General features: G+C 38.9%; 2 protein-coding genes across 6 annotated transcripts in view; one reads left to right on the top strand and one right to left on the bottom strand.

Moving 5' to 3' along the window:
• Window positions 1-303: 303 nt before the first annotated feature.
• ccdc12 (coiled-coil domain containing 12) lies at window positions 304-9,788 on the bottom strand. Of its 2 annotated transcripts, none has more exons than XM_067509847.1 (7): window positions 9,643-9,788; window positions 4,197-4,270; window positions 1,819-1,898; window positions 1,564-1,625; window positions 1,452-1,486; window positions 1,276-1,352; window positions 304-683 (listed from the first exon to the last, which is right to left on the bottom strand). In XM_067509847.1, the coding sequence occupies exons 1-7, from the start codon at window positions 9,724-9,726 to the stop codon at window positions 643-645; spliced, it is 453 nt and encodes a 150-aa protein (XP_067365948.1). In that variant the 5' UTR covers window positions 9,727-9,788; the 3' UTR covers window positions 304-642. The 2 variants fall into 2 exon arrangements, with proteins under 2 accessions (XP_067365948.1, XP_067365947.1); XM_067509846.1 differs by having other exon boundaries at window positions 304-664; window positions 9,643-9,787.
• Window positions 9,789-10,954: 1,166 nt separating this feature from the next.
• The window catches only part of nbeal2 (neurobeachin-like 2), a 32,813-nt gene continuing 22,084 nt past the window's right edge, over window positions 10,955-21,683 (top strand). For 2 of the 4 annotated variants that reach the window (XM_067509819.1, XM_067509818.1), the window contains exons 1-9: window positions 10,955-11,550; window positions 18,280-18,368; window positions 18,581-18,745; window positions 19,105-19,186; window positions 19,525-19,637; window positions 19,875-19,957; window positions 20,841-20,926; window positions 21,022-21,325; window positions 21,472-21,578. In XM_067509819.1, the coding sequence (XP_067365920.1) occupies window positions 11,476-11,550; window positions 18,280-18,368; window positions 18,581-18,745; window positions 19,105-19,186; window positions 19,525-19,637; window positions 19,875-19,957; window positions 20,841-20,926; window positions 21,022-21,325; window positions 21,472-21,578 (1,104 nt within the window). In that variant the 5' untranslated portion in view covers window positions 10,955-11,475. Of the gene's footprint in view, window positions 11,551-16,964; window positions 17,152-18,279; window positions 18,369-18,580; window positions 18,746-19,104; window positions 19,187-19,524; window positions 19,638-19,874; window positions 19,958-20,840; window positions 20,927-21,021; window positions 21,326-21,471; window positions 21,579-21,683 lie in introns of those variants that run through there. The other 2 variants (XM_067509821.1, XM_067509820.1) reach the window with 2 other exon arrangements.

The following is a 21,683-nucleotide window of genomic DNA, read 5'->3' as shown; positions in this document are numbered from 1 at the left end:
ATCCCACATTTCACTGGGTGATATGAGGCTACAAATTAGTCTACAGTTTATTATACAGTGGTAACTATACTTTCTTAAGTGCCAAATACTTAAAGTAAAATTTCTTTCAACGATTTATAATTACTCTACAGTATGACAATATGATTTGTTACAGTAGTGAAAAAACTCCCATGATGTTATTTTACCAGTTAACTGGTTTTCTAATGAATCTCTTTATATAAAATCACATATATCATTATAGGATTTTACCCATATCTTCCTTTTTCCAAATAAAGCCAAAACATGGTAATAATTAACAGGCACTTGGAAATTTTACATTATTTTTACTCAGTATAAAAAGATTACCTAAATATTACATTAACGATGGACCTCAACTAACCACATACACAGAACATACTGATACACATTTGTATGCAATGATACAAGGAAGAGCTCACAAAGGAAAATCTTTACTTCCTGCAGTGATGAAAGCAGGCATCTCTCATAGTAAAGCACAATACAGTCCAAGTAAAGTCAGGACATCCCTGTGCCGTTCCAGTTATTCACTGTAGTTTCTTTTTCTTTTCTTGGACTTTCACATCCTGGATTCACTCTGAGTCTCCCTCCTCCCATCTTGCTGCTCCCACTTCTTCAGTAAACAACTCATTTCCTCTCAGACGATCCCCTGGACACAAACATGCTCACTGTAAATATGATTGATTCAAATCATTCACAAGTTGATAACATGCACCACTGACAAGCAGGGGTCAAATATGCCTGTTGACAACAGAATAATGCTGTAAAGTGGTGATGTCCCACCCAGACATCACAGGCCATAACGTTACTGCTAATGCAGAGGAAATAATGTTTTTTGGGGATTTTTTTGCATCAAAATGTGGGTGTAATATCGACCTAGGTTGTATAGAACTGGAATGAGTGACTGTTTTTAAATCCATTAGATGTGAGTATATAACTCAATAATCCTAACTGGGTGAGCATGAATACACATTAACTAAAACATGGCTGCCTGAACTCTTAATGCAGTTAAAGAAAAGGGCAATGGAGGAAAACAGAGTTAAATCTGTTCTGCTTTCTTCTCGAAGCTCATTTCTATTTTTAGAATGTAGATCATACATCAGTGGAGGAATCACACCACTGAAGACATCAGACAGTTTCAAGCCTCTATGGAGTATGGAAACCACAAAGCAATTAGTCTAATAATTCAGATGTAGCTCAGGCATGGCTGTCTGTGCTGTATCAGGAAAATGTAGAGATAAAACAAAACAAAATACTAACTGATGAGCTCAGCGATGGATCTCTGAGTCCTCCTCTCCAACTTCTCCAGTTTCTTCGCTACATCACGCTTTAGATCCCTAAATTCAAGATCAAAATAAAAAGACACCATCAATATCAAATAATGTCTGATATTATGCGCCATGCAGATTTGACAGCAATGTTGAAAAAGGTCTTACCAGTCTGGTTTTCTTGGGGCAAGGTTAGCCAAATCCTTACAAAAGACAACAGTTGAGTACATCAACAAACGAAACAACAAATGGAATCACAATTACAAATAACATCACTCACCACTTCTTCAATAATAGGCTCTGGATTAGCTGCCTCTAACTGGTCTTTTACTTTATCTTCAACTGCAAAACAATTTAATTTTGTAAGAACTTACATGTGGTAATAGCAGCAGGAATCTGTGAGCAAAGCTCAAAGGTCCTACTGACCTTCCCAGAGGCCATGTTAATAAAGTATATTGAAATTACAATCTGTAACTGAAATTATCATCTAAGTTAATGTATTTTCAATGCCTGTTTATGATTCAAAAGTTCTCACCTGATGCTGGTTTAGCTTTGGGCACCTGCCTCTCCTTCAGCTCTTCATCCTCTGGAGTGTAATTCCTCAGCTTCAGTTCTCTGAGACATGAAGTATGGAGTAAAGTATGTTAGCAGTGTGAGTTCTGATAAAGAAAATCATCAGCTCCCTCATACTGTTACTCAAATTCTTGTGACAGTCCAGAAGGTGGCAGTGTGGGCAACAATATTCCACCAGAATTAATGAGCACGAGAGACCATCTGCCAATTCCGCACAGCTGCACATCCACTGTCTAGAAGGAGTTGGGTATAATGTCCCTTTTTATTCCTATGAACATGTCTGATTAACATGTTCCACCTGCGCCTAGACACAGACTAGCAAAGAGCAGCAAACAGCTGAGGAATGCTTTCCTTGATGTTGAATTACGCAGCCTTTCATCACATGTCTACATGGACATATTCTCGAGTTTCAACGGGCATCTCTGCAGATAACATAGAAATTCCAGAGGCCGAGGGTACACTATTGTCTGAATAAGCCTGGACTAAGAGACATATCAGCTGTTCTGAGCTTAAGATAAATTTGAGATGAAGCTCAACTGGGTGCACCCTTGGTACATTTATCACACCCCTCCTGCCAATGGACAGACCCATCCCTTGTATGGGTATGGACAGGAATGCTAGTCATGTTCTGCCTGTGGCAGACTGAAATCCACACATCTTTTTCCTGAATCCCTCTTGAAGAGGGTGTTTCACTGTGGAAATATGTCATTTTACAATTAAACTGAATTCTCATGCCACATATATTGCCCATAAAAGTCTTAATTTCTGCATGCCCACAGGCAAAACAAAAACAGTTCCTGTTGTACAATGCCAAAAGGGCCATGTACTGCATATTTCTGGAGTGAAGCAAAACATAAAAAAAACAAAATAGGACTGTAATTGATACATTGTTACAGTAAAAAACTAATGTAACAAAGCTGTAGCTATAGCAACGGTTTTCAGAAAATGTGTCACAATTGAATTAAAACATTTATATGACTTTGCCAACCTAAGCTCAATAGACCATTACAAAGTTCAAATGCTTTTACAATGAGTAGAACGTTAGTATCTTTTCGGCGTAAGGTTTGGGGCAGCCATTTGGCACATGACCAGGGATAAGTTAGGGAGGGTCAACTTTACATTAAGATACATTATGAGGACCATTAATATTACAGTAACACATATTGTGAATTAATTTTTATTATTCGCTGTAGTGTTTGTGTTGTGTAGTGTAGTGCTTCGTCTGTGACCTGATGAGAGGCACTCAACAAAGACCACTTTCTAAAGACCAATTATATGCTGTTGCGGACATTTGTCTTTGTTATGACTTAAATTACAGACAGGCACCCCCCCACTAGAATGACCCAAAAAAGAAACAAACAAACAAACAAACAGACTGCTAAGTTAAAGTTACGTTTTCTACCTTCCCAAAGTGACACACTCTTCCTTTTTTCCTGTCTTTTTAGTTTGATGAGTGCAAACCTTTAAAGTGTGTTTACACATTTCCACAAGCACCTTGTAACATCAAAGAGTCAGTGATAAAGTCAGAGCACTGTCCCAAGAGTGAACCTCTCAAAATGTTTAGAGTGAACTGTGAGGAGAAGGTACAGCAGAGTGTTCAAATGTTTACACCAATATCAGGCTATCTTTACCATTCACCACAGCAAAGTAACATTCATAAAGGCCAATTTTGAGAGTGTTTCTGCACAAGATCAATTTATTTTCGAATAAATGGAATATAGGACAAACATGTTCCTTCATGCTTTGGTTGGCAATTTGATCTCAAATGAAAAATTAATACAAATCACAAGGTGCATTACACAGTCCTGACACAAACACTCAACACAACACAAAAACTCAACTGTACACAAATCTTTTCTCCATTCACAGACAAATGTCTAAGTTAGAAACTTTATTACTATTGTCATGACAGAACTGTCTTGTTGGACTGGAGGAAACACAGTGGCACTCCCTCAGTGCACAGTCATTAAATATAAACAATGGAAAAAAGGCCCTGTAGGACAGGAAAGATGGCTGCTCCTTTTTACCAGCTAACACACAAAGTTAAGAGAGTTGCAGGATATTTGAGCAGCTAATAGCACAAGGCTGTTATCCACCCCAGTGTAAACAATCATACTCATAACCTGCACTAACACATGCACTGTGACAAAAGAAGATGGTGTTCAGATATAGGCCAGATAAATTCTCTGATGATGTTCTTCCACATCAGTATTAGTTCTGTATGTTCAATGTAAAAAGCCTCGGCCAAGAGGGGTGAACAAAAGTGAGCAATGAACGAAGAAATGGTTACATGCTTTTATGAATTTTTTTTTTTTAAGTGGTCTGATAAAATAAACAAACCTGTGCCTTTCCTCTGTTGTCTCTTCGACTGAAGCTTTTTTCTTATCTGGCTCCCCATCATCCTGTTCTCGTCCCTGTTAGCAGGTAATCACAACATAGTTAAAATAACCTGAATTTAAACTATAATGTTGTAATGCTAAAAACACAAGTCTATGAGATGACCGCCCCAGGAAAGCTTGTTAAAGTAAAGGTAGGAGTTAGTCCTTTTTACACCAGGCACAAATACAGATACACAAGGGTAAATTTGCATAGGAAAATTAAAAATGAAAAAACAGTTTTTTTTTTTTAAGTTTGTTGGCCCATAATTTGGGAGTCAAATAACAAATTTTCTTTTCAAATCTTACACCATAGAAGAGTATGAGAACAATTTGGGAAGTTTAAGAACTAGGCTAAAAAAAAAAAAAAAAAACAGGAAAAGAAGATTGTTAGATAATACAGGTTTAGCTAGAATAAACCAATGAAACTAATATATTACCTGAACAGCCACAGTGTTTCTGTGGCCCAAAACTAAATTATACAGATGCAAACTGGGTAAACAATTAATGAGACAGGTGTGCAGAAATTAAAAAAAAATTTGCTTTGACTCCAAGTGAAAAGTTGTAACAATTAATATCATGCCCTTCAACATAATATTTTCCTGAAAATGCTTCCTGTCCACCTGTTGGAACAATGCAGGAGACTGACTCATTCTTGAAGGGCAGTACAAAAGGAAAACAACACTGGCCTTCAGAAATGTTAACAGTAGTTTATCACTGTTGCTCAAGCCATGGTGTTTCAGTTCAGCACTGTCTGAGTGAAACACATCTTGGTCTAACTGCCAAAACAACAGCATGTACACTGAACAGAGCTTCCTGTTGCAAGATGAATTCATAGCCAGTACTGAAACATTATCTTAGTGGAACAGAATTAGTGTTATGTTTAAAGGGCCCAACACAGAAAGCAGCATTGCTATACAGAAAACTGCAACAACTAGAGAATGCCTAAAAGGAACTTAAGGGTTGGGCAGAAAAGACCCAAAACCCAAATTTAATGGATTAAATGCGTGGAAAGAAGTGCTAGATATATGGCATGTGCAGGCAGGCTTACTCGTGTCCAGTGGTCCAAAATTTACAACTACACACTCAACTTTTCACTACGCCCTTGAAGTCCACTTGAAAGGCAGCCACGTGATGTCATTGATGACATCATCAGTATGCTTATACATAAATTCTTAATTTGCCTTGTCACATAGTGACCACAGAAAAACAGAAAAAACAAAACACACCATCAACCAAACATTTAAATCATTGGATTTAAATTAGCCACTGCATCAGGGAATTGAATTAACATGAACAGGTTATTGGTCTGCAATGTTTATATACATGTCAAGTTAACATAAAGATGAATGACAGGGCCCAGGTTTTGCCAGCAGAACATTACCCAAAGCGCCACACTGCCCATTTCGTTCTCAGGTAAACGACGCACATGCACCTTGTTGTCTACAAGATGTAAATGAACAAGTGATTAGTCAGACCAGGCCCCTTTTTTACCCCCTATTGCCCCATGGTCTAGTTCTGATGCTCACCTGCCCATTGCAGGCACAGTCAGCACAGGGACAGGTCTATAACTACACAGCAAACTAATGCACTATGTTCTGACATGGTCAGCATCAATTTTCCAGCAATTTGTTTTACTAACTTATGTGGGTACTGACCAGATAGGTTATTCTTTTCTCCCTTTGCACAATGAGTAGCCTTGACCGTGTCACTGGGTCAAACACCGGATTTACATCCTTGGACCTCCTTTTGGTAGGTGGTGACCACTTCATACTGGAAGCGCACACACAAGTCCTGACGTCTAGCCATCACAATTTGGCCCTTGTCGAAGTCACTCAGATCCTTTTACTTGCTAATTTTTCCAGCTTCCAACACATCAAGTGAAAAAGCTGTCAACAAATTTAAAGAAATTATTTCTTCATCATTTGCTTCACCATATGTTAATACAATGGGAAGTAGTCTCCTTAATGTTACTCCTGCACAAGTAGATTATCTTGTTGACAATTCTGCAGCCTCACTACGTACAATACTCGATAGTGTTGCCCCTCTAAAAAAGAAGGCAGTAAATCAGCAGAGGCGATCTCCATGGTATAGTTCACAAACACGCAACTTAAAACAGGAAACACGAAAGTTAGAAAGGAAGTGGCGTTCCAGAAAGTTAGAAGAATCTCATTTAGCCTGGAAAAATAGTTTAAAAACGTACAAAAAAGCTCTCAGTGATGCCAGAACAGCATATTATTCATCATTAATAGAAGAAAACAAGAACAACCCCCGGTTTCTGTTCAGCACTGTAGCCAGGCTGACTAAGAGCCATAGTTCTGTTGAGCCTACTATTCCCTTAACTTTGAGCAGCAATGACTTCATGACCTTCTTTATGAATAAAATTGTAGCTATTAGAGAAAGTATTCACCAGATCCTCCCCCCAAAAATTACAGATAGATCTTCATGTACAGCAGTGCTAGAATCATGGATAAGGCCCCACTCCCTGTTAGACTGCTTTTTACCCATAGATCTCTCTGAGCTAACTTCAATTATTACCTCATCTAAACCAACAACCTGTCTGCTAGACCCTATTCCAACTAAGCTGCTCAAGGAAGCTTTACCCTTAATAGATACGTTCATATTAGATATCATCAATCTATCTTTAGAAACAGGCTATGTACCACAGGCCTATAAGGTAGCTGTAATTAAACCATTACTTAAAAAACCCTGTCTTGACCCAGGTGTTTTAGCCAATTACAGACCAATATCTAATCTCCCCTTTATTTCTAAAATAATTGAAAAAGTAGTCGCAAAACAATTATGTGATCACCTTCATAGGAATAATTTGTATGAAGAGTTTCAGTCAGGATTTAGAGTTCATCATAGTACAGAAACAGCACTGGTAAAAGTCACCAACGATCTTCTCATGGCCTCAGATAATGGACTCATCTCTATACTTGTTCTGTTAGATCTTAGTGCCGCATTTGATACCATTGATCATAACATTTTATTACAGAGACTGGAACATGAAATTGGAATTACAGGAACTGCACTAGGTTGGTTTAAATCCTATCTGTCTGATAGATTTCAATTTGTTCATGTTAATGATGAATCCTCCATGCACACAAAGGTTAGCTATGGAGTTCCACAAGGCTCTGTGTTAGGACCAATACTTTTTACTTTATATATGTCTCCTTTAGGCAACATTATTAGAAAACACTCCATAAATTTCCACTGTTATGCTGATGATACCCAGCTATATTTATCTATGGAACCAGATGAAAATAATCAGTTAATAAAGCTTCAAGCATGCCTACAAGACATCAAGGCCTGGATGTCCCACAATTTTTTACTTTTAAACTCAGACAAAACTGAAGTCATAGTATTTGGGCCCAAAAATATCAGAGATATGATGTCCAACCATATTGTTACCCTAGATGGCATAAGTCTGGCCTCCAGTACTACTGCAAGGAACCTTGGAGTTATTTTTGATCAGGATCTGTCCTTTAAGTCACATATAAAACAAATCTCTAGAACAGCCTTCTTCCACCTACGGAACATTGCCAAAATTAGGAGCATACTGTCTCAAAGTGATGCCGAAAAACTGGTCCATGCATTTGTTACTTCTAGGTTGGACTACTGTAATTCCCTACTTTCAGGATGCCCCAGTAACTCCCTAAAGAGCCTGCAATTAATCCAAAATGCTGCAGCAAGAGTGCTGACTGGAACTAGCAAGAGAGATCATATTTCACCTTCACTAGCTTCTCTCCATTGGCTTCCTATTAAATTTAGAATAGAATTTAAAACCCTGCTTCTTACATATAAAGCTCTGAATGGTCAGGCTCCATCATATATAGAAGACCTCATAGCACCATATCATCCCAGTAGACCACTTCGCTCTCAGAATGCAGGCCTACTTGTGGTTCCCAGAATTTCCAAAAGTAGAATGGGAGGTAGAGCCTTTAGCTATCAAGCTCCTCTCTTGTGGAACCAGCTCCCAGTTCAGATTCGGGAAGCAGACACCCTCTCTACTTTTAAGTCTAAGCTTAAAACCTTCCTCTTTAATAAAGCATATAGTTAGTTATAGTTATGCTGCCATAGGCTTAGACTGCTGGGGGACCCACCCCCCAATGCACTGAGCTCCTTTCCTCCTCTTGACCATCTCTCCTCTCCTCTCACCCCGCAATTCTCACCACTGTATGTCATTAACTCTGTGTGCTCTCTCCCGTAGTTGTCTTTGTCTTCCTCTGTCCCCCTCTCTCTGTCCCTTTCTGCAGGTGTCCCCCGGCTTTGAAGCTGTGTGTCTTCCAGCGTGCAGCTACTGGTCCTACAAATCTGCCCGATGTTTTGTTGTTGCTTTTTGTTGCTCTGTTCTTTTCTCTCTCGCCTTTCCACTCACCCCAACCGGTCGAGGCAGATGGCCGTCCACCCTGAGCCTGGTTCTGCTGGAGGTTTCTTCCGTTAAAGGGAGTTTTTCCTCTCCACTGTTGCCTATGGCTTGCTCCAGGGGGAATTGTTGGGTTCTCTTTATATATCTTTATAATCTTGACTTTATTCTGTAAAGTGCCCTGAGATGACTTTGTTGTGAATTGGCGCTATATAAATAAAGTTGAATTGAATTGAATTGAATCAAAATCATGAGCCGATTGTTGCCTTTGTACCCAATGTTTTCCATTTTTCTACAGATGCCACTGTAACGTGATCAATATTACTGACTTCAGCTCTCACTTACACGGGTTTAATGTTGTGGTTGGGCTTCTTCACAAAAAAGGTGCATATGCAAGCGATTTAAACTCTAACGTTACTACAACTACAAAAGGCTTAAACTAAATCTAAATAAAAACAAAAACCTACGTATAATCACCGGTCACTACAAAACAACGAACGTGCTAATGTCAGCTAAGTTAGCACTATCCCCAAGATAACTCGGGTAGTATTATTATATTACTTAGCAAAACTGACACGAAATATTTTCTACAGGCTGTATTGCATTTTTCCGAAACAAACATCACCAAACAAGAAATCTACATGAAGTTGTTTATCTCTTAGCGCTTTTAGCCTCTCTTTTCTCTTCAGGGCTTGCTCCTGAAGTGACCCAACATGTTGCTCCATAATTTTCCTATGCAAACTTCAAAGTTAAAAACTTACCTAACCTTTCAAGACACAGTGACCACTGAAAAACAGAAGAAAACTAAACAGAACAAACACAGAGAAAACGACTGTTTGCTCATACATGCCAGAATCCCGTTTTTTAACTAAAACATTTTCCTAGCACTGTGCTGTGTGTGGGCCAACAAACGTCCTAATGTTAGCTACGTTAGCGTTATCCGCAAGCTAACTTGGATATTACCTCACTAGCAAACCTGACACGTTTTCTACAAGATGTATTACATTTATCAGAAACAAACATCACCATACAAGAAACTTACATGAAGTTGCTTATCTCTTAGCGCTTTTAGCCTCTCTTTTCTCTTCAGAGCCTGCTCTTGAAGCGCCCCAACATGTCGCTCCATGTTTTGCTATGCCAAACGTCGATCACGTCGGTTTTCTCTGAACTCCACTAACTATCCTGATTAAGGACGTAAATCCGACCATCGAGCACATCGATTACAGTGGCCTGTTGCATCATCATAGTATGTTATTTAACAGAACTTTTTAAAACATGTAGGTTAGTAAGGTCTTTTAAAATTATTAAAACAATCAGGCTCGTGTTCTATGGTTTGGTACATGCCTAATACATCATAAAATCACCAATTTGTATGCATATTGCCCAACAGGATAAATGCTGCCCAACAGACAATGGCACATAAAGTAGAACAGTAGAACAGAAAAACTCTAGAGATTGTATAATTATTAGATAGACAGCAGTCTATCTTATAATTATTCTTGATGATGTAATATAAAGTAAGACTATGCATTACAATAAAATAAAAAGTGTCCCAAATGGACTCTCCTTTTGCATACAGTGAATGTTTTTATATATTATTTAAAAGAAACATACATGTTTATATTTAGCATATGCATATCCTATTCAATTTGTTTGTTCAATAAGTTTGAAGTGTTGTATCTTTGTTGCATCTCAAATTTTATAGGAAAGTACTATTTTATTTTCAGTATTAATCTGTGTAGCAAGTATTTTTAGCCTAAGTGTACTGTAGGTTTTATGGAGTGTACCAGAACAACCGCCTGTATTAGACATATAATAAAATAGTGCGCAATAATTATTTATTGCAGCCTCTTGTAGCTTATCAGGAACAATAAGAAACAACTGATAGAGTCCAATATCCAACTGTGTGTTTGTATGTTATCAGTTGAATGTTGAGGTAATAACTTAATATTCAGTCTGCACAAATCGTACAACTTAAGCTTATTTTAAAAGAATTCAAAAATATTTAAAATGAACGAGGTGGCCAAAACATTAGAATCACCTCTTCTTATAATGCACTAAGACCCCACTACCCACTTTGACCTCAATAATAAACACATAGATTTATTCCCTTTTTTTTGCCAGTCTCAAACTACAAACTGAAAAGAATCACTGCAGAATTACTGTATTGGATTGCAAAAAATTGCACAGATGGTTATTATGTTATGCCTAATCGATGTATTTGTGTGTGTGTGTGTGTGTGTGTGTGTGTGTGTGTGTGTGTGTGTGTGTGTGTGTGTCTTTAAGAATATTAGCCTACCTGTGAGCAGGAACTCCAGCCAACTCTTCAGTGCATGATCTCTCTCTCGCTCTCTCTCTCTCTCTCTCTCTCTCTTCATCTCTCTCTCTCCATAGAGTCAAACACTAGTTGATGATAATTTGCTCCTGCGAATCACACATCAGACAGGACCCTACCCATCTACTGATACACCAGCATGTTCAGAGCAGTAATTGCTGCTCTTGTTCGGATGGTGTCTGTCGCTTCCGTGGGAACTCTCTCCAATAGGAATCATACAGCAACAAGCTCGCTCTAAATGCGGACATGGGTGTTTCTCCAGACACGCATTTCCACGCATTTTTGTTCCTGGTGTTGGCTCTTCGACACTGATCGCACCGTGGTCACGTTCACAGCGTCATGATTTGTCTGTTCATGCCACTCAGATAACTTTGCGCGTCGACACTAAAAAAACACTTGTGTCTTGGATAATTGTGCCTGAATTTGCAGGAATGCTTCACAAGAGCGCGCCGCGTCCTCCTGCCTTTGGGAAACAATTTCAAACAGCCCTGGCTTTGGCCATGCTTAACAATTTGGTGATTTTTTAAAGCAATAGAGATAATGAGCAACCACAAGGGCTGTGGAATGGCTTCGAAGGAAAGGCTGTATGAGCTGTGGATGTTATACTACACAAAGGTGAGTGCGAGTGCGGAAGCCCTGACTGTGACACCTGTTGTCGCAGCAGCTCTTCTCTCTGCCTGAAGTTTAAGACTATGCCCGATTAAAACATGTTTAGAGTATATGTAACCTGTAGCTACTGCAGCCCAGTTGTGTGCACTGTGTGTTTGTTGTAAACGCTTTACGAGGAAGTCGTCTCTTTCTACAGTAGCTATTTGTTTACCTAGTGGTGGAGGCTGCCCTGTGCTGACTAGATAAGGTGGCTCACAGGATACCGTTTTGTATCCTATGACTGGATCACTGGACCCTTTAACCTGTTGAAAGCGGTGCGTAATTAGGGTACCTGAGGCAGCTCAACCCACTTGCCCACCCCAGTAGCCTACCTGCGATGCAGGTGCCAGTGTGGCATATTCCTGTTCCTCTTATTTCTTGCTTCGCCTCTTTTCCTCAGTTGAAAACTGTAAACTAATTTAGTTCATATCTTATGAAGCTTGTGACATTTTTCAGCAAAAGACCATGTCATCTTAAAGTGTTTGGTTGCAGCAATACAGTGCCTATTACTCAATGGCTCAAGTATCAAATACAGTTTATAAAAACACTATTACATGCAGCATATCTCATGTATGAAAGTCTAACCTAATTTTGCACCATTCTAAAAAGTCCAGTCCAGTTGTTTTGTTTGGTACTTGGGTTGCCCCCTGTGGGTCTGATTGCAAAAAACAAATTAGTAGCAAGAAGTTAATGAACATGTTTAATGTCATGTTTCTTCTTTAAGACAATTTGGCTATGAATAAATAAGGCATTACTATTTAATGTGTTTGCAATCTGCCTCCATGCCTTAGGATGGAGAAAACAAGAAGAGAATTCTTTCCCAGTTTGCATTTATGTGTGTTCACCGTGGGGCAGAAGACTCCTCTTTTATCATCATAACACATCTTAAAGGGCCTTGCTCTTGAAAAGGATATTGTCTAGCCATAGAGTCAGAGTTAATAATGTTCAAGTATGTTTTTTTACTACTTATCTCATTTAAACTTTTTCTTTGAGATTTATTCTCAAAGCAAAAAACAATGTGTAAAAAGGCTCTGAGAAGAAGATAGAAATCAATGTTGGATTAAGTAGTGACAAAAGTAAGCAAGAAGTGTGTCAACTCCTATTGCATTTAGTATTAAAGTGGCCATGTTGGTCACTTTGGGATTCCAGAGGAGGTGTGTAACCTCTAATCCACCCTGGTATTTCTACTCTGACCTCTTGCTACTCCAGCTCTAGATTTCCTGGTTATGCAACAGACAAAACCAGTTGTAGGTATTGTTACAAATAATCTGCTGGTGGAAAAAGTCACACCTGTCTGTGTGTGTGCCTGCATGTATCTGTGTCATGAATGTGACTGTAACAGCTGTCTAGCGCTAGCACTATGTCTAGTACTGTCACTATGTGTGAGACCATTTCCTTATTAAGTTGCCTCTTGACTCTCTGTTACTTCTGTACAGTTTCCCTCAAGGCTCAGAGAACAAATGAGACATATATATTTAAGATAGCTTGAAAGTAGCTTTGGCATGTGTTCAAATGACCTGCACTTATTGCCAGGCTGCGATGACGGGTGGCAGTGGAAAAGGCTTTAATTGAGCCGTGAATTAAATGTCACCACCTCGTGTGATTCAGAGGACCGAAATGGGCCCCACAAAAGCAGCAGAACCACTTCAGAAAGCAATCACCTCCTCTGTGGACAACCGAATGTGTATGTGATGTTTTTGTTTTCTGTCAGTCAAGTCAGACAGGGGACGCAGGGCTTGTTTTCTGATCCATCTTACATCAGGGAAAGTTGCAAAACAGCCTTTTTATACAGAGAAATTATGACAGCTTCAATAAGCATCCATTCACATATTCTCTATGTGTATCCTAACAATTGATTTCAATGTTTTTGATTACATATCTCAGGAAATTGTGTATTTGCATTCTGCATTTGCCAAACTTGCTCAGGCTTGTCAGTGATAAAGGAGCTCTGCTTCCTCCAATTGTGCAAGAAATCACACACCCATTGCAAGACTTCTTAAATCAAGTTTCACGACTGATGAGAAAATGTTTAAAAGATGTGATGTAGCTATATATCTTGTACTAAAGACGAAACAAAATAAAGTATATTTCATTGATGTTGGTACAAACGACAAAACAATCAAGCAAGAAATGATAAATAAATTGATGATTTACTGGATAACAGCAAAGGGCTTTTAGATCAGAGAGTTGAATGCTGATTGTTTTCTAAAATTGAGACGACAGCATGTGGATACATCAGTGTTACAATAGGTGTGTATAACTGTATTTACACTGCAAACATACAATACTTATTTGCATAATGCTTCATAGTTATGGGGATTTTGCAGGTTTAAATGTGATTAAAGCATGTTAATTCAAGCCATGCTTCCTGCCCAGAACATGCCCGTGTCTTTCATCTGCTGGTTGAAACCAGCTTTACAAGCATCGTTGCAGGGTTCTATATCTATTATCTGAGAATAGATACCAGACTTAGAATAGATTCCAGACCATCATAAAATCCTCATGCCTGACAGGTATGGACATAGAAGAGTTTGATCTAATCACTCAGGGAATAACATAACTTGTTGGTTCATGTCTGAAGGTATTGTTTTCAGATGTGTTCACTTTTTTCCCTACTTTAACAGCATTTTAATAAAGTTTTCGTGAGTTATGTTTCTAGTACTAATAACTTACAGGTATTTTTTTTCATTGATTAGTTTTGGGATGAATACAATAGGCAATTTATTCAACAATTGTCAAAAACTGGTGTTAGGAAATAACTTAACAGAGGCCAAAGTTATGTCTTATAATTGCCTGTTTTGTCAAAACATTTAAACATTTATAAAATATCAAACTGTTCACTTCAGTTAACATTACAGTAAAACCTCATATTGATAAACAAGTTATAATATCTGGTAATCTAGATATATATGGTATTTAACTAGATAACTACAATATTTAATTGTTAAAATATTCAGTGATTAATTTGTAGTTTAGTTGATTAAGCTGTAAATGGAGGCAGTTAACAGCAGTCCAATGCTCCTTGAAGGGTTAATGTTTATGCTAGCATTTGTTAAACTTTTTGTTTAAATAATTTGACTGGTCACTTGGCCAAAAATGAATCTGCAGCTATTTTGGTCACTATTTAAATACATTTTCAATCCCAGCTTCTCAATAATGCAGTTTTTTTTTTGTGTGTGTGTTGTGTGAAAGCAAATTAATAACATGGAGTTGTGAACTAAAAATCCCTTTGAAGATAGAAACAGGTTTCGACATTATACAGCACAAACTATTGATCAGTTTAAATTGAAAATATTTTAAACCTTTTAGAATAAAGCTACTGGTAGAATCCTCTACATTTCGTCACACTCTGCTCCACTCATTAGGTAATAGTCTTATGAAATCATGATAATTAAGGATGCTACATTTTCCAATCAAGGATAAATAATTGCCTTGGATTGCTATAAAGGGTGGGCCTCTCAGAAACATCTCGTACAGAATATGTCTGCAATGGTGCCAAGTTTCCTCACAGGTGTCTGTAATAACACGTCTCCATACAAAAAATAATTACAACTGTTATATAAATTATAACAGATTAATAGTGAAAATCTTTAGTTGCAGCTATACTTTCATGCACGCTTTTAATATCTAAGGATATGAACATTGATACACTGAGAAGGCTATCATGTACTGTGGTCAATAATGTGTCTACTGCCTCGGGGCAACTGATTGAAGTCATACAAGTAAAATTAAAGGCTTTTCAGTTGTGATAATGCTGGATGAAAGTCTAAAACAAAGAGGCCAAGTAAATAATAATGTGGAAATGGTAAGATGTCAAGCTGGAAGAGAAATGCTGTGTGATTATCCTGTGAGCATTAGCTTGAGAGATTGTTATAGGGAATAATTAAATGCTGTGCTGGTAGAGATGGACCAAAGTGACACCCTGACTGCCACCCCTCAACGCAGCTGTGAAACCAACTCCCCTATTTGCTATGAGGACAGGAAGATATCAGGGCACCACTCACTCAGTAGTCCCAGTTTTGTGGTTATGCTGTGATGAACATAAGCACACTGAAGCGATACAGCAACAACAACAACAACACCAAGCATCCCTGCAGCTCACTATGGCTGTCCTGTGAGCCCTGTGATTGAATTCCCTCGTGCACGTAGATCTCCCCTGTTTACCAACACAAGCACCACCAGGAAAATCAAAGTGCTCTTTCCTTTCACTTGTTCAGGAAGCTAGAGCAAAGCTGAATGCTAAGCAGCAGAGAGCAACACAGCTGCTTGGCCATGTGCAGAGAAAACAGAGATAAATGACACTGTTTGTGGGGGCTGGTACCTCATGGTTGAAGTTATAGTCTTTTTTAGTTTTATTTTTTTGCAAAAACTCACTAAATAAATAATTGAGCGAGGTGAAACAAGATAATAGAGCTGAAACGGAAAGCATATGGATTCAACGGGAGCTGTTGATCAATTGTGGTTTTGTTAGGAAGGATTTTTAGGAGTGGATAAGTGTTGAGACTTACTGTAAATATGAGCTCTACCAGGTGTCTGACCAGTGTTGGTGTAAAAAAGATGCATTTCCTCTGGTTTTACTTCTCTTTAGGAAACCAGTCTCACTTCCTATCTGTGATCTATTTTTTATGATTGTGCTTGGTAAAATGTACCTGTTGCAGTTCCACCCAGCTTCAGCGTGTTTCAACAACACTCTCAAATATATACACTCTACCGAGTGAAAAACTAGAAAGAAAAGCTTATTTTCTTTATTTTACTTGTGTTCAGTTTGACAATTAAGCGTGTCGTCACCTGTATTAAGTCAATATATCTGTTGCAATACTATGTCTTGTTAATTACAGTAGACGAGAAAAAAAATGATAATATGCATGTCGTCATCACCTTGGCTAGAGTATTCTCATCATACAACATCACCATTATGTCCTTGTTGATGATGGGAGGAGTCACTCAGCTACTCAGCTGTGCTCTTTTGGAAAGTCTAAAATACCTGATTGTCCAGATGTTGTAGGCACAAAACAATAGGCTGCTGACAGTTCCTGTTTCTAAAGAATTTATTAAGAGCTTTGTATATACAGGGTTTGTGTGATTGATAGCTTTTTATTGTTTTTATTTGATTTTTTTTTAGCTTAGAATAATGTGCTGAATAACAATGAATTTAGGTTTCTCTATCCAGAAATGCTGTTCGATTGTATTTGGACATTCATTGCTTCAACTCATCACATTTTGCTGAATGCAATCTCAGTGTGTTGTTGTTCTTGTTGTGGGAAACTTTTCGAGAGTTGCTGTCATATGTGCTCACAAAGAGGAAGGGGTTTGACGAAGAACCCAAGTATGAAGGAAATAAGCTTCAGTTATAGTGGCATGTCATTTCCTGGTTGCTTGCTTGACATTGGAAGACTAGAAGTGAGCGAGTCAGACGGTTTTGCTGGTGTTAATAGTGATGTGCAGCTGCAGAGCTGCTGACTGTGGACTATACTAAAGGCTCATCTGAGACTGGGTTCGCAAGAACCTGTCACCCTGCTTAGCTGCATACAATGAGAGATGGACTGGCTCATAAGTCAATGCCAAATGGTAATGTACATTTATATTAATACAGCATTGGAAAAAATACAGTTACCCAATATTTTCAGAGTTAATTGCATCTGTTTTTATTTTGATGTTACAAATAGCTACAGCTTATACATTTAGATCATTGTTCTTCAAGTTTATGTCTGGGTCCAGCTTGTAAAATAGCCCCTTTAGCTACAGCACAGAACATAATGCAGACTTTTGACCTATTAGGTTCTTGGTTTAGGGGAAGTACCTGATACATTGTTATACCATGTGCTGTTTGTATGTTATTTGTGGACAGTGAGTCAAGTCTGAAACAACTCATGTCTTCCTTCACACTGCCTTCTCTGGAGACGTCAAAAATCTACAGCGCGTACATGCATAACTCAGCTTAACAATGTGCTCAGGTTGTTCCATCACACGTAGGCTTCACAGAAGCACTGTTTGTCTGAATCATCAGGATCTCATAATGATCATATAGGTTTATACAAATGTGAAGGTTGAAAATACAGTTTTGAGTTGACCTGTATGATGTTTGTGTTATTTACTCTGGTGTGAGATTAAGAAACTGATGTGGGGAGGGAAGACTGACAGGATATGTTGCACTGCAGAGGCTGATTAAAGCTTTGATAATGACTGTTTTACATAAACATCTTTGTAAAACTGAAGCTGTCTTGACAAACATTTTAAGGATGCGGTAATGCGGGAATATCTTGTTTACGGCGGTGTGTGCACAGTGAAAGTTGTTGTGTGCCAAATGCTGTATACTGAGTTTACTGTACGTGTGGAACTTATGACTTTATGCCAAAGGAACATGTTGATTTAGTTTCTTTAAACCTCCCTGTTTTGTAAAAGGAAATAATTGGCTCATGTGTTCCTGTCTGAGCTACATCTCTTTGCAACATCCTGTTACAAAAACGGGTCATAAGATTTCGTTGATGCCATGTTGTCTACCATAGTGTGTCACCATTATAGATAGTAATACTGCAGCTGAACACAACCAAAAGATATTTTGCATCAATGTATTTTTTTGTAGCCATAATCATTTTACACTGACAATATTGTAAGGTTTACTAACACATGAGCATTTGCCCAGAAGTGTGAAAACAACTTTTTTCTGTCTCACATGTCTTTTCCTCCCTTATGCAGAAAGATGTGAGCTATCTGCAGCAATGGCTGGAGGCATTTGTGGCGTCGTTTGAGAGGCTCATTGATGTGCAGTCGCTGGTGCCTCGGAGGTGAGTAGTTACTGTTTTTTTCTTTCACATAAACTTTAGTGCCAGGAGCTCTCACCTGTATTTCCTAAACAAGATGACCTTCTGTGGAGATTAAAGTTTGAGACGTTTATGTAATGTGGAAACGCAGCCCCTATCTTTGCTAGTGCCTCCTCTGCTCCTCCTCTGGCCCTTTTCCTAAATCTCTGGATACGTCCTCCTCTCTTATCTCGCAGGCTGGAGGACTGCAGCTCGGAGGTGCCCTTGCTCCCCAGGGAGGTCCTAGTGCTCCTCAGCACCCAACTATGGCACAGTGTGCTGTACCTCTCCCGTTCGGCCGAACACAACAGCAGCACACCACACCCTCTGCTGCTCATCAAGTTCTTCATCATTGTCTGCAGGTGAGGGCCCAGCCTGCTGTGCATACAGCTAATATTCACAATTGTGAAAATTAAGTGTTCTTACTGTTCCAGTTGTCCTCATAATATTTGAAATCAAGAACAGATGAGGTTGAGAACTACATATCCAGTCCCTGGGCATTTCAACTCAGAGCTTTTGTGGTCACAAAACATTAGGCTCTTGATATGGTATTGATATTTGCTTTTTAATCTGTTTTATCTGATATTGTAGGAAATAGAAAGGTATGTAAATAGATGTATTAACATGAAATCTAGAATAAATAAAAAAAAATTCCATTCCCCTTAGAAAATATCACAACAGAGGAGAACATTCAGTTGCATTCATTTCTCTCTATTTCTAGGAATATGGAGAACATCGATCCTGAGAAGACCCCTGGTTTTGTTTTTGAAACCATCAAACTTTTGGATTTCTGTTTGGGCCAGGTAAGGCTAATACAAACTGTAAACACAAGGCAGCTTTTAGTGATTTACGATGGTGCTTCAGGGCATGTTCAGTTTATAATGCATGCCAAGATTTCTTGGTGCCATTTTAGTCATAGAGTAGAGACATAGAGATTGATCCTGTTCAAAACATGTGACATCTTAACACAAAAGTAACAGAACTAGTTTACACTGAAAAGAGAAGTGGGTGTGGACAGTAGCTGACCTTCTATTCATTTCACTGGAATGTGTTGTACTGTAGTTTTTGCATGTTAAATTGATGTTATTAACAAGTATCAATGTACTGAAGAGGATGTTTGTCCAACTTGTATTTTGAGCAGCTAAAAAACGGAGAAGGGGAGCAGTCATCTCTGCAGCTGGTTGTGCAGTACGGACTGGTGCTGTGTGAAAGTCTGTTTGACCCTTATCAGACATGGAGGAGACGCCTGGCAGGGTGAGTGTGTGTTGCTTGGTTGTATACATTAGTGTGTGGGAGGATAACTTGACGCTACACAAAGACCAAAAGACTTATTAGCATTTAACATCTTGCTCAACCTTTTGTGATGTGTAACACCTCCTCTTGTTGACCTAAGTCAAGTATCATTAAATCCAACATTATTAGTATCAGTTACACACTGTCTATGCGTGATGTGAGTAGAAGTGTAGTGACTTGAAGCTTTGTGTGTTGCAGGGAGGAGGTGAGCTTGCTGGAGAGGAACAAGTATAAGTTCTCTGCGCTTGTCTTGCCAGAGGAGCTACCTGCACTCTTCCATGGTGAGACACTCTCTTTCATCTGCTTCACCTCACTGATCCCTGTCAGGCCTCACATACCGCAAGAATCAAACTATTCACGCCCAAACATTGCTTAGATCTGTCATTGTTGACTTGAAAAACAGATTTCAATTTCTCTTAGTCACAAACATTTTTACTTATGTTGAAAAGTAAGCCCTGAGTCTACTCAGTCAGTGTGCTAGGTTCTGGTTAAAAACTTTATTATTCAGCGTCCAGTTATCAATTTCTGTCAGCAGAGTTCAAGCATTTCTATTTAAGAAGTCCATTTTATTCACAAGCACCAATCTATAAGCCTTGTGAGAACTCAGTCTGGGCATGTTTCAGTATTTCAAATATCAGGAGCATAATGATTTAATTGGGGGCGTTAAGAGATAATTGTGTAATACCTGCCTAATTAGTAAGGCTTAGGCTTTTTTGTTTGACGTAACACTAAAAGACGGTGGTGACATTGCAAGGGAATTTTTTCTGAGCCATTGTGGCTTGCCAACTATAAGTATGTAATTTTCATTACCAGCCTAATTTTTTATAGTGACAGGGAAATGGAATCTGATTCAGATTGAGCGTATAGCAGCAAAACAAAAGCAGTTAACAATAAATGTCTTTGAATGCATATTTTGATAGTACTGTGTTAATGTTTTCTTTATTGTGGTTAAGTTGTGGCCTTCTATAACTTAGATACTGTCTAATCTTATAACCACTGTCTGTTTATGTTTTTGTGCATCTCCTAATTTGTATGTTATTCTAACATGTGCACAAACTCACCAACACAAATTGCTTGTACTGTATGTGAAAACCTACTTGGTAACAAACCTGTTTCTAAATTTGGTTCTCATTCTATTATCTTGACTTGACTAAATATTTACAGAAAATCTACAGGAAAGTGAAAAGCTCCCAGAGAACCTCACACTCAGACTGGTTCATCTCCAGGGTGCTGTTATCAGTGGAGGAAAGGTCTGCTACCCTCACTGTCCCCATCATCAGTGAATAAACTAGAGAAAACACCACAAGTGTTGTAAATAATTACACTTTGTCTATGTTGTTTTCAGAAGAATGGGCTTCTCTCTATCACCCCTCAATCTGTGGAGGATCTCTTCTCTGTTCTCCGAGCCTGGTGCTGCCTTACCACCCCTCAGCCCAAAGACACGGGGCTACCACGGCTGACCTTGCAGTGCCTGACCTTAATGATACACCTGCTGCACTCCAGCAGTCCTGCAGAGCGGCAGGTGGAGATCAGGATGATACTGGAGAGCTACTTCCAGCTCCTCAACTGGAACCGTCCACCGAGCAACGATCAGCAAGACAGGCAGAACTGGGAGGACAATCTGATCTCCCTCCAGAGCCAAATGCTAAGTAAGAGCATGTCCAGTAGGTCTCAAGTGTAGCTCACAAGTATAAGTCATTCATTTTCAAAAAAATTCTCACAATGTGGAAGCCAAAGAATTGACCTCCCTGTGTCTCATAAATGAGATGATTTAAAATCCTTCTTGTAAATTTAGCTGCTGTTCCTGAGATCCTGCAGTGCTCTGATAGACCAGTCCTACAGGCAGTTTTTCTCAACAACAACTGCTTCGAACACATCCTCAGGCTCATCCAGAACAGCAAGGTCAGACCTCCCGACCCATGTCCATCTAAAACATGCCTGTCTGCTCTGTCAGCTCTTTAGCCCTCTCTGTCTCTTTGTCTCTCTGTCAACTGACCTGTCAGTCAG

Source organism: Channa argus, chromosome 7 (genome assembly GCF_033026475.1).
Source record: "Channa argus isolate prfri chromosome 7, Channa argus male v1.0, whole genome shotgun sequence".
NCBI classification, from domain to species: Eukaryota; Metazoa; Chordata; class Actinopteri; order Anabantiformes; family Channidae; genus Channa; species Channa argus.
Note: the sequence above shows the minus strand (reverse complement) of the source record. Positions and strands in the feature narration are given on the sequence as shown.